This window comes from Zalophus californianus, chromosome 2, assembly GCF_009762305.2.
Source record: "Zalophus californianus isolate mZalCal1 chromosome 2, mZalCal1.pri.v2, whole genome shotgun sequence".
Taxonomy (NCBI): Eukaryota; Metazoa; Chordata; class Mammalia; order Carnivora; family Otariidae; genus Zalophus; species Zalophus californianus.
In genome coordinates this window covers 61,222,095-61,235,034 of record NC_045596.1, presented here as the reverse complement: position 1 = coordinate 61,235,034, position 12,940 = coordinate 61,222,095, and the positions used below count along the sequence as shown (strand labels likewise).

Sequence of the window (12,940 nt, the reverse complement as noted above, 5' to 3'; positions counted from 1 at the left end):
CACAAAGGTTTTCCTTCTGCAATTTTCCTTTAGCTAGAAGATGTTGGTTTTCCTTTTGGAAGGTCTTTTCTTTGGCCCACTTCTTATTTTATTATTCTGCTCCATTTATCCATCACTACCTGTAGACCTTCCCTCTATGTATACCCAGCACCCAGCATCCAGCACATTCTCTGCTCCTGCAGCAGGCACACTGCCCCTTCACTCCCTGTTCCTGGAGGACTCAACTCTGCCTTCTTCATGGGTCAGCAGATCTTGTAAGGTCTTTGACCCACAACTCACTTGAGACTTCGCATTTCTCTTGTCACAGTAGCCTTTAAAGAAGGCGTTTATACTTTTGATTGTTTTTGGTCCCTGGGTAAGACACCCTCAAAACTTATATAAACACCACTTCTCCACTCTACATTCTTGGCGTTTTTACAATGGAGGTGAGGTGCTGCCCTCACCCGCCCAAAACTAACTTTAGGGGAAAAAAAAGAGGCAGGTACAGCTAGAGCTGCTGCTGTGTAAATTTTCACCACTCAGATGATTTCTCTGGAAAACAGACCCTCCAATTATGTTCCCAGGAAGTCACCTCAAACTTTTTAAAAAAGTGCAGAGATCACTTAGGAAAAGAAGGAAAGTTAACGAAGGAAACACCCAAGTCACTCTATCATGAATAAGCAGAAGGAAATGAAATCTCAGGACCTGACATGGGCCGAGGTAGAAAGACAAGACTTCTCAAGAAAATGACGGCTCAACTCAGTACAAAGTCAGATGAATCCAGAGCAAAGGGGCTTGCTTCTACCCAGTTCTCTGAAAGGTCAGGGAGGAATGTCCATCCATGTCTAACAGGGCATGTTTATAATCCCCATCTCTCAGTATGTTTGGGAAGTAAAGACAGCCTCCTTTTCCTCAAACTCCGAGAGTTCCGCTATAAAAATCAACGCATAATAGATGAGATAAGATCATATTCAAAAGGCATTTTAGAGACGAAATGTTTCCCACATCAGAAGCAGGGACTCCAAGGACTCTTCAGTAACCTTATCGATCACATTAGCATATCTGAAGAAAGAATGTGTCCATCAGAAAGGGGATTTGGTGTGGGGGCCCAGGGAAGAAAGGAGACTGGAGAACAGGGCTTAGGCAGCATGACTCCCTGCCGCCTGGAGGGGCAAGTGTCCCCGCTCACCAGTGCGAGCGTCTGGGCTCCCTGGCAGACGCGTCCCTAGGGGAAACTGGGCCGTCTGGCCTTCAGAGCGGAGGCCAACACATGCTGGGGCCTCAGCCCTACTCCCTTCACTCTGAAGGAGATCACCCCGCAACCACCTGACCTCATTATGGTCAGGCTTCTCATTTAGTTTTCCTGTCAGATAAGGTACGCTGAGTCTTGGACCACTTAGAGTCATCTTTTTCCAAAATGAGTTAGTACATTGACATTATGGTATATATCCTTCAATTTCTTGCGGGTTTGGATAATGTAAGTTAACATTCCTCAATTTCATGAGCTCCTGGGCACTGTCCTGACCAGTTCTGTACCAGTAAGGCTGCTGACCAGCCTGTTAATGATAGTAAATTCACCAAGAGAATAAAGGGGGTGGGGTGTGGTGGCGAGGAGGGCTTCCTGATAACCAAGCAATCAGCATTTTTGGCGATATGGCAATACTCCTGCGTATTGCCACATACCCCTCTAACCCGATCCAGAATAATAATGATCAAATATTGCACACCTACTATGTACTTATGCTTTATTCATTATATCCACATAATGCCCTTTTGTGGCAAGGATTATTATTTCTATTTTATAAATGAAAAAATTGGGCTTAGAGAGGTCCAAGGTCACATAACTTGCAAATGACAAGGTCAGATTTCAATCCCAGGACCGTCTCCTCTCCTGCTAGAAGTAATTCAGATCTCACATCACCATCAACGAGAAAGCAGAACAGGAGGCCAGCGTGACTACTTTTCATAGCCAGAAACAGAGCAGCCTCTCCAGAAGCTAATCTGTCACTACAGTCCCATCAAAACAAATTGAGAGTATGGATTCCACTCTCACGCCCCAACAGATAAATGCCAGTGTTCTGAAGTTGGGCTTTGGGTGCCAATGCCAAAGCGAGTTTGAAAACTTCAACACTCTTTTGGACACATGGGATAGGCCTCATGTTTCTGTGACTTCCTACACATCTGCTTGAGAAATCAGCCACCGTGTTTGGGATGACTGTTTGCTTTATTCAAATCGTGGCCCATAAGGAATGGGCCTATGCCCAGAGCTGGCCAATAATATAAAGAGCAGCAGCATCTATTGTTAGCAGGTGGTGACCATGAGTATGTAGAGTACTTCATTTCATCTTTCCAATCACCCTGTAAAGTAGACATTTAAAGATGAGGAAAATAAATCTTCAATGAGGTTAAGTAAGTTGCCCAAGGTCACACAGCTAGACAACCCTGGAATGAGATCAGCCCTGGCCCTGGGCCCAGTCGAACTCTATGTTTTGAGCCACTCTCCGCCCTTGACCACCAGAGAAGCAATGTCCTGTTAGATGGCCCTGAAGAGAAGCCAGATACAGCCCAGCACTGAGGAGAGGCACTAGGGCCTGGGGACGTGGTGAGACTGTACCCAGGGCTGTGTTTTTGTGGTTGGGAAGAACAGCTGGTTCCTTCAGCAAGGGCTTACTCAGTCAAGTTCGAGGAATGCTTGAATGTAGGAGTGACTGGTCCCATAAGAGAGTATCTTATGAGTGATGAAAAGATCGGCTAACTTTTCACATCCCGAAAATAGTGTAGCTTGATGAATGACTCCTAGAGTGCCAGCCAACTTGAACATTCTCAAATATTATAACATTTAGTTGCCATGTAAGGCAGCCAAAACCTGATTAGTGAAGAAATGTCCAAATAAGCAAAATGTGCAGGCCTAGGGCTTAGTAGGTCAAGGTAATGACTCTCGAGTGGCAGGGTGAAGCAGAATCAAGGGTATCTACATTCTCTTCTGGTTCTTCCACTTATCAGCTCTGCCTTCAGTCATTTCGGCAACCTCTTGCCTGTAAGTGGGGAGAGTGATAGCTATCTCACCGGATTCTTGTGAGGTTCAATGAGCTAACATATGGAAAACACCGGAGCAGCACTTGGTTTGGAAAAGTGCTAAAAAAAAAAAAGCTGTTTTTAACTCCTTTACCCTTTTTATAAATAGTTTCCTCCACCAGGATGTGGGCTTCCCCGGGAGTAGGAACCTTCTTACTTTAAGGCATTATACCCCATGACGGCCCAAACCTTTTCCAAGAAAAGAGCCACCAGAGTCACCACCAGGGAAACAAGACAAAGCAAACAAAAGAAGGAATTTGCTTGTGTTGATGACTGCTGTGGTGTAGGTGAGGCCAGGGGAATGCCACCTCAAGCTCCAAGCCAACTGCTTTCCCTAGTTCCCCAATGAGACAAGGCTTCATAGAGCTCTGACCACATCTGGGATCAGAGTCACTTTTCATTACACCCAGAAATTTAGGAAGTACCGTGAGGCAGAGCCATGCCAAGCCCAACACCTGCTGGGAAAGCCGGCGTTTCAAAAGAAAGTGGTGTCTGAAATGTCTTCACTCAACTTCCTCCTCACGTGCCGCAAGACGGAGCAGGAAAAAAACCCCGGGTGGGGCGGGGGGGGGGGGGGGGGGGAGGAGGCATAAGGATCCACACAGGGAGATATAAAGAACAAGCTCCTGATCCCAGCTCTTCCCAGGAGGTGGGGCAGGGTGGGGGCAGGTGTAGGAGGGAGAGTGGAGGCACCGCACAGCCTACCTGCGCACCACCAGCCTGAGGGTCTTGTAGGATCCTTTCACCAGGGAAACGGCCTCCCTCCTGGAGCTGCTCAGCACAACCTCGTTGATGTGCACCACCTCGTCCCCGGCCCGCAGTTTGGAGCTCACCAAGTCCGCTTTGCCCCCTTCTTCGATCTGCTCAGAGAGAGGAGAGAGCCCTAGGTAAGCTGCTCCAGGCGCCACTGGACTTCTGCAGAGCCCGACAGACCGGTTGTGACCACGCCCCACTGGCAGCCAACCCGAGGGTATGGTGGGGGGAGAAGGCAGGGACTGCCTCTTGTTTTCTACACCCTCTAGCACCCAGAACGCTGCCTGCCCGCAGAGGGTGCTCAGAAACATTAGCTGAAGGGGTGAAGGAACTCAGTTTCCATCCAAAAGACTCTATGCCATTCCACTCACCACCCCCCACCCCTTCACAGCTTCAACTCCCAAAGTCCACTCAAAGCAACTGTTTTATTCCTTTCAAGTTGAGTTCTTCTTGTCTCATTTTTTGGTCTAAAATTATAATTCTTTGGATAAATAGACTGTGGTACATCTAGACAATGGAGTATTATTCAGCACTAAAAAGAAATGAGCTATCAAGCCATAGAAAGACATGGAAGAACCTTAATTGCATATTACTAAGTGAAAGAAGCCAATGTGAAAGGCTACATACTGCATTAAGTCCAACTACATGACATTCCAGAAAGGAAAAACTATGGAAACAGTGGAGAGATCAGTGGCTGCCCAGGGTTAGGGGGAGGGGAGGGATGAATAAGTTTAGGGCAGTGAAACTACTCTGTATGAGAGTAGAAGGCTAGATACATGACATTATACCATAGAATGTGTAACACCAAGAGTGAACCCTCATGTAAACTATGGACTTTGGGAGATAATGATGAGTCAATGTAGTTTCATTGACTGTAACAAATGTTCCACTCCAGTGGGGGATGTTGATAATGGGGGACTCTATCCAAGAGAGGGGGGTCGGGGGCATATGGGAACTTTCTCTACTCCACTCAATTTTGCTGTGAACCTAAAACTTAGGTAAAAAATAAAGTCTATTGAAAAATTATAATTCATTCCGCAAACTGATTCAATACTTGCTTTATGCTAGAAATTGTTCTAGGTGCTAAGGCTGTAACTGTGGACAAAGCAGAAACCCTGGCTCTTCTGGTGCTTAGGGTAGGAGTGGGGAAGCAAATCCTAAACATAATAACCAAATAACTGATTACAGTACGTTAGAGGTTGATGATGTGTTTTGGAAACCAATAGAACAAAATAAGGCTCTGTCCAGTTGTCACATGCCAATGGATGCTTGTGGAACATCAATAATGAAAGGGAATAAAAGGGGAAAAAATCAAACAAAAACCAAACACCACATAAACAAAACCTGACCTATATTTTCTCTTTTTTCAATAATTACTCACTAGAATTGCTCACATTTTCAAAAACCTTCAATAGGGCGCCTGGGTGGCTCAGTTGGTTAAGCGACTGCCTTCGGCTGAGGTCATGATCCTGGAGTCCCGGGATCGAGTCCCACATCGGGCTCCCTGCTCAGCAGGGAGTCTGCTTCTCCCTCTGACCTTCTTCCTTCTTGTACTATCTCTCATTCTCTCTCTCTCAAATAAATAAATAAAATCTTTTAAAGAAAAAAAAACCTTCAATAGGTCTTAATATATATAAAATGGACCAAATTCCTATAATGAATTTGTAAGTTTGACCCTTGCTAGCTTTTATTTTATTTAATTGGTGGTTCTGAGTTTGAGGAGTAAAACAGAGAACATGAGTAAGGGGAAGTCACTTAACACTGCCTAAGCTTCAGACTCGTCATCTATGGTGATAGATGGGGGATAATTATTCCTCCCCCACAGAGCTGCCATGAAGGTGATTGAGATAAGCCATGTGAACGGGGTAACACAGATTCTGGCCTATGATGAGATTTAAAAAGTGGTAGCTATTGGGTGCCTGGGTGGCTCAGTTGGTTAGGTGTCTGTCTCCGGCTCAGGTCATGATCCCAGGGCCCTGGGATCAAGGCCCGCATGGGGCTCCCTGCTCAATGGGGAGTCTGCTTCTCCCTCTCCCACTCCCCCTGCTTGTTCTCTCTCACTCTTGCTCTCTCTCTCTGTCAAATAAAAAGTAAATAAAAAGCGATAGCTATTGTTTTCATAAATCATGTATCATGAAGATCTTTCCATTCATAAAATATTCTACTATAACATCTTGGTGTGAATGTAACATGGTGTACTCAGCCATCCCCTATTGATCACTTCCTCCTGCCTTTCTCCCCTTCTCATCGTACTAATCTTCCCTGCCAACCTTCTGTAAGTGCGCTTTTTCCCAAACACACCAGGCACTCTCTAACCACAAGGCCTCTACACCTGCAGCTCAGGGTTTCCTTCTACCTGGATTGCTTCCCACACCTGTAGCACCCTTGAGCCCCCTATACAAACCCTAAGATGCCACTGTGGTTAAGAGCTGGTGCTCTAGAACCAGACTGTATGGCTCTGGTCACTAGCTGGGTGACTTTGTGCAACTTATTTCACTTTATTGTACCTCAGTTTCCTCTTCTGTAAGAAAACAGCTTTCCACGGAGATTGTTGTGAGGACTGAGTTCATCGTTTACTGAGTAAGCAAGCAAAGTGCATAAGCCTGGCACACAGCTCATAGTCGGTGAAGGTTACCTCCAATTTCTGCCCATTCTTTGAGGCCACGTTCAAACCCCATCTCCTTTAAGCTTTTCCAGACCTCTCATCAATGCCACCCCATCCCCTTGCCCCTGCAATCTGTCCTTTAAGAAGTAACCCCACTGGGGCGCCTGGGTGGCTCAGTCGTTAAGCGTCTGCCTTCGGCTCAGGTCATGATCCCAGGGTCCTGGGATCGAGCCCCACATCGGGCTCCCTGCTCGGCGGGAAGCCTGCTTCTCCCTCTCCCACTCCCCCTGCTTGTGTTCCTGCTCTCGCTGTGTCTCTCTCTGTCAAATAAATAAATAAATAAATAAATTAATTAAAAAAAAAGAAGTAACCCCACTTTTCCTCATTTTTAGAGAATCTGATAATAAAATAAACTGTGACGTGGCATCCAAACAGTGTATTATGTTGGTACTACTTTCGTGTGCTGCTGGGGGTTATCATACCCTGTCTTCCGGTGGATCTGTGTCTATCTGTGCCTGTTCCCTGCCCACAGTCCAGCCTCACCCCCAGCCTGGGCTCTGAACTCTTTGAAGATAGGAGCCATGACTCCATCTTTACTTGTGTTGTCTTTACTTCCCCAAAGCTTTGCACATAGGACTCCCCGGAAATATTGGTTCATTCAACAAGTATTTGCTGAGCATCTCCTGAGTGCCAGGCATGGAGCTAGAGGCTGTGGGTTCAATGAAGGGCGCTATGGACACGGTCCTGCTCAAGTTACAGTTTGTGGAACTGAGTCCTCTCTGTGCTATTTGCCAACATTTTCAACAACATGAGGATGAAACAAGGCCTAGGACATGATTGATTTCTTATATAAAAAAGGAAGTCAAGAAAGCTCATTTGTCTATTTTATGCTATATCCGTCTCGTGACTGATTTATGTGAAAGAAAACATTATGAAGAACGTCCTAGAGTTTCACTGTTGTTCACTGTGCTCACAAACTACTCTATAACCCTTTGTATTTGCAGTTTCTCATAATCTCTTCACTTTGCACAGAACTTTGAGACTTAAAATGTTTACAGTTAAAAAGTCAATTAGTATAATTATTTATAAAATTGAAAAAAAAGTGGGGGCTGGGATGACTTTTTGAAATGGTATTTGTTTGTCAAACATTAGTTGGGCACTTACTATATTTTAATTCTCTTATATTTTGATTCTCAAATTTCTCCATAGTCTTTCTTCCTGGTTTCTGCTGTCTTGGGACTTTATTACCAGAGATGACTTTTGGGTCTTTTCTCAAAGACCAATCTTTTACATAAGCCCCTATCTTGTATTTTCCATTTCTCTTTTTCTCTTCCTCCTTCCCCCCTTCCCAAATACTCATCCTTCATCACAAAACTTCTCATCAACCCAGACAAAATTGCCCCTTCTCTCTCCTTCAATGATTTCTACCTGTCTTAAAACAACCTGCGATCACTACCTTTGCTAGGGGGATTTCTGATGATGACCTGTGCCTTCTTCTAGGTTTTAAACTCCTTGAGATCAGAAACTTGGTGAACATACTCATTCCTTCACTTACTCACAAATACTTTTTGGGCATCTTCCGTGTGTCAGGCACTGTTCTAGGACTGGATAAATGTCAGTGAAGGAAACCAACTGTATTCTCTCTTTTATTGAGTTTACATTCTAGTATATTCTTAATTTATTTCGTACCTTTGTATTCAACAGCATACACATGCACTGAAGTAGGTCAGGCAGCCTATGATGATGAAAACAAGGCTGGATTCCTTGTGTTCTTAGGGTGCTGAAATTCATCCATATAAATAACTCTCTTTGGGAGGTCAGGCAATTTCTGAGGAATCAAAGGAGCCCAGGGAAGTTTGCTCTGTGCTAGGATACATCCAGAGGCTCTACTCCAAAAGGCAGAGAACCAAAAGGCCCAAGTGAGGCCTTGAATTGAGCCAGCAGGGCATGAAGCGTAGACGCCTGCGAACTTTTGTAGCTAACCAGATTAAGGGCCCACTATATCGGTTTGTGGACACGCAGGACCCCCACATCCCCCTCTTCCTCCTTTGCTGTTCCTGGCTCTTTCGCCAACTTTCTATTTGGTAGCATTACTGTCTGTGGATATTCTGTTTGTTGACCAGTCAGGTGATAAAACCTGGTTGCCAAGAAAGTTGAAACTGTTGGCTAAGACAAGGCTGTGAATTACCTTAATCTATATTGTTGTCTCCACTTACTATCACGGACGATAAGTTGAGATCTTGAGGTACTTTGGCTGATGCGCTGGCAATAACATAATTGATTTCAATGTTCCAAGGCTAACTAAATGCAAAAATCTTAAGTTTATGTCAATTATTCACACAGTTTATCTAAAATCACTATTATGACTTTGGAAAAATATTTACAAAAGGTTTAACAATAATTTCCCTGAACTATTCATCAAAGAGGATTATACTTCTTCTAACTCCAAGCCTTGCTGATACTGTCTGTCAGCAAGACTGAGTGAAAAATGAAGCTTATTATTTTAAACCTTTGGACCAATACTTGAGCGGCTAAAGAGGTCACTGGCATTATTTGTCCAATTTCACCTGCAGAGAATTTACTTATTCCAAGAATGTGATTGTCAACAGGGTAAATGACTTCAGATAATACACCGTGTACAGCTGGTGGGAAATCCCTAAGCTAACAAGCTAGGGAGAAGGTGAGGAGACCTGCTGGAAAATTAGCATACCTTTTTCCTTCTCAATTCCTACATGTATCCACACCTATAGGATTACACTGATTTTTCTTTGAGGACCCTGTGAGGGGTTGGCTTTTGAATTATTTATAATCTTTTACGTTGCTGTAAATTTAGCACCTAACCGAATGCCTGCACCTAATAGGCGACTGATAAACATTTGTTGAACACATGTGAGGAAGCTGACTTTTAAAGAGAGAAATTCAGTGCTAGATGGTGCATGCTATGATGGAAATACATTCAAACATAGGGATAAGGCACGGACTTGGGAATGGCATGTGCCGGGATGGGCAGCAGGATGGGCAGCAGGATGTGGTGTGTGGAGGGGCACGAGGGCAGGCCCGTCTCCCTCCCTCCCTCCCTTAACCCCTCTAGCCCAGTCCAACACTTTCATTGGTGGCTTGGTCCTATGTTCTGCTTCTCTGGGGCTTGTGCCCTCCATACTCAAATGCCATGTCTCTCTGCTTCCCCAGCCCTATTTGCTATCTTAGGTCTTCGGCTTCAGCTTTACCATAATTATAAGCATGCCTTAGGCAGTAACCTAGTGACCCAGTTACAATTTCAATCAGATCAGGTCACACCTCTTAGCATGACTCTACTTAACACGCTCAGAGTAGATACCAAAGTCCTCCCCATCTGTGCAACAAGGACTCGCTGGATTTGGCTCCCTTACCTCTCGACTTCCCACTGCTCTCCTCTTTGCTTACTTAACACCAGCACCCACCCTCCTCGCCTCCGGTCCTGGTGACATGAGGAGTTTGTTAGACACACTCCCATCTCAGTCCCTGTCCCTGCTGGGCCCCCAGGTAATCATTTGTCTTTCTCCCTCACTCACCCTAAGCCTCTACACAAATTCAGCTTCTGGGGGCGGCTCTTCCTGACCACCCCTCTAAAATCTCAACCTCCCCTAATATTGCTTATCTTCCTTCCTATCTTATTTTTTTCTTTAGCACTTAAATCACGATCTAACTCACTATATGTTTTACTTGTGTATCTTGTTTATTGTCCATCTCCCTGCTAGAACATCAGCTTCATGGGGGCAGGGATTTGGGTCTGCCTTGTTCACTGCTATATCCCCAGTGTACAGAACAGCATGGGGCGCATAGAGGGGCTCAATATTTATTGTATGAGTGAACAAATCCTTGTCATCATTGTGACCGGTGGTTGAGTGCCTTCTGTGTTCCGATAACTTGACTGCATCGTCTTAAAGGTCACGACTCAGTAAAAACATTATAATCTTTTTATATAAATGCGAACACGAAGGCTCAGGGGAGTCAAATGACTTACTTGCTCAAGGTTGCAAAGTCAGTAAAACAACAGAGCTGGGACAGGAATTCAGGTTTCTGACTTCAGAGCCCTCACTCTCCCGCCCACTGCCCCTGAGAATCCCCCAGATCTTTGTCCCTAACCTAACACTTCACTTGTCTGCTAAATCCTTCAAGTGCCCAAGAAATCCGACACCCAGGACTTCTGTGTTCTGACCCTTCTCTGTCAGAGATGCTAAGAACTCTGAAGCTATTATATGAGCTCTGCCCAACAGAGTTCACAGCTTACCCAGGAGAAAAAGCCGACACGTACGGCTGCGGGGGAGGGAGATGGTCTTGCCACGTGAGTCTGAACACGTAAGGACTTCCATGTGCATGCAGTTCTGTCTGCAGTTGGAAGTAAAATTGAGCTCATCTTGTACAAGTCTCCCACGACTGAAGTTCACCTGCATTCTAATGTCTTGAATGATTTTTTTTTTCCTTTCCTGACCACTTTCACTCCTGGATGACGACAAGGTAGAAGTATGCGAGGAAGGAGTGATTGAATAATTCACAGCCGATGCAATGTGACGTACAATCTGTTTGCTGTTTTGGGCAGTTGGTGTTTTGAGGAGAAATAGGTTCTCCCTACGTATAAAAACTGTATTAAAGCAATAAGCAAAATACAGAAAGATAAAAAGATAAGTAGATAAAAAATATATTAAGAATCTCTAGAGAAAAGCTTATGAGTGTTGCTTTTTATCCACTGGGGATTATCCTTACTCACAGCCCGGTGGGCATTCTTCGTTTTAAACTATATCAAGTGGGAATAATGAAATAAAGTCAAAGCAATAAAATTTCCACCCAGGAACTGAATCTGGCTCTTAGGTCCTAGGAAATTAATAAGCATTCCTTGGAACCCAGGACCGGACTTTAACTGCTAGACTCTAAATAAAACAGAGAAATATTCCTGTGAGTTGTACTGAATGACATGAGGGTACAGATGTGAGCCCTCCATTCTCCCCACCTGCTTCTCATCTGATCCCAAAACATTAGGTTTATACTGTTGGAAATTTCTTTTTTGACTCACAAAATGGTGTATATTGTAGTGGAAGAAAGAACCTTAGGTTAGGAGTCAGGAATCCTGTGTTCGGATCCCGACTCTGGCCCTTTTTAACTGTAGGGCCTTAGATGAGTCTCTCATCTATAAAATATGCGTAATATTGTTTGCTGTGCATTTACAATAACACAGTGCTTAGAAATGGAAATGCGGGGGCGCCTGGGTGGCTCAGTCGGTTGGTTAAGAGTCTACCTTCGGCTCAGGTCATGATCCCGGTGTCGTGGTATCAAGTCCCACAACAGCCTCCTTGCTCAGCGGGGAGCCTGCTTCTCCCTCTGCCTGCCGCTCTCTCTCTCTTTGACAAATAAAGTTTTTTAAAAACTCAAGCAAGGAGCCCAATGTGGGACTTGGAGGATTTGATCAGAATCTAGTATGATGACTCCATTTGGGATGAAATTTTAGGATCATAAGGAAAAATGTGTAATTTGGAATGATCTTTATTAATATTTGAGTTGTGCCTTTTTTAATATTATTTTATTATGTTATGTTAGTCACCATACAATACATCATTAGTTTTTGATGTTGTGAAAAAACAAATAAATAAATAAATGGAAATGTGTGTTTCTCACACTTAAAATGATCAACAGGGAAAATTCCATGGTTTTATTTTAAAGTGGGATACTTATACAACACTTACAATTAAAGTTATATAATCACTTTCTTTTGTTATTTTCGAAATAGGAAGTATATTATTTCCCTTTCAAGGTTCATAACCTGGATGGAAGGTCTAAGAGAGGCGGAGGCAGGGCAGTGTGGTCTATAAAGACTGAGCGCTCTACAGTCAGACCAACGTGGTACAAATCTCACTTCCAGTACTGGGTGATCTTGGGCAAGATATGCAGCATCTCTGAGCATCCATTTCTTCAGCCTAAATATGAGAGCAGGAAAACTCACCACACAGAGTTAGTGTGAGGATTCCATGAACTAACACATGGAAGCCTCCTTACATGTAGCAAGGGCTCCATAAAAGTGTGTTTCCTGAATTGCAGGGTTTTGTAGTTTTATTTAATAAGTTTAATGCTTTTCTCATTGTTCCCACCACAAAAATCATGTGTGAGCAACTACAGAGATCAAGGGAAAGAAATTTGCCGGGAGGAAGAGAGAGGTTATTTTCTTAAAGTCAAAGAATAGGAGTTAACTTGATTTATAAGTGAAATAGAAGACTGTCCCTCTTTGGAGGGAAGTTTCCAGTGCAGGAAGTTACCCAGTGACACGCTAGGGGCCATCCAAATGAGCTGCAGCCCCAGAAAGCCAAGTCGTGTCCATAATTCTTGATTTACTGCTCACTGGGTGGAAGAAACTGATCTCAAAGGTAGGATAAAAGTCAGGCTTCAGTGAAGGTACTTTAGCCACTCAACTTTCGTCACTGCCTCAAGAAAGATTCACAGACTTATCTCCCCCAACATGGCCGATTCCCAAAAGAACAAGTTTGGAAGTAGTTGAAAAGT

General features: G+C 44.1%; 1 protein-coding gene across 1 annotated transcript in view; it reads right to left on the bottom strand.

Moving 5' to 3' along the window:
• The window catches only part of SHROOM3 (shroom family member 3), a 251,686-nt gene that overhangs the window by 187,812 nt on the left and 50,934 nt on the right, over window positions 1–12,940 (bottom strand). The window contains exon 3 of the mRNA XM_027598484.2: window positions 3,760–3,914. Coding sequence (XP_027454285.2) covers window positions 3,760–3,914 — 155 coding nt within the window. The remainder of the gene's footprint in view (window positions 1–3,759; window positions 3,915–12,940) is intronic.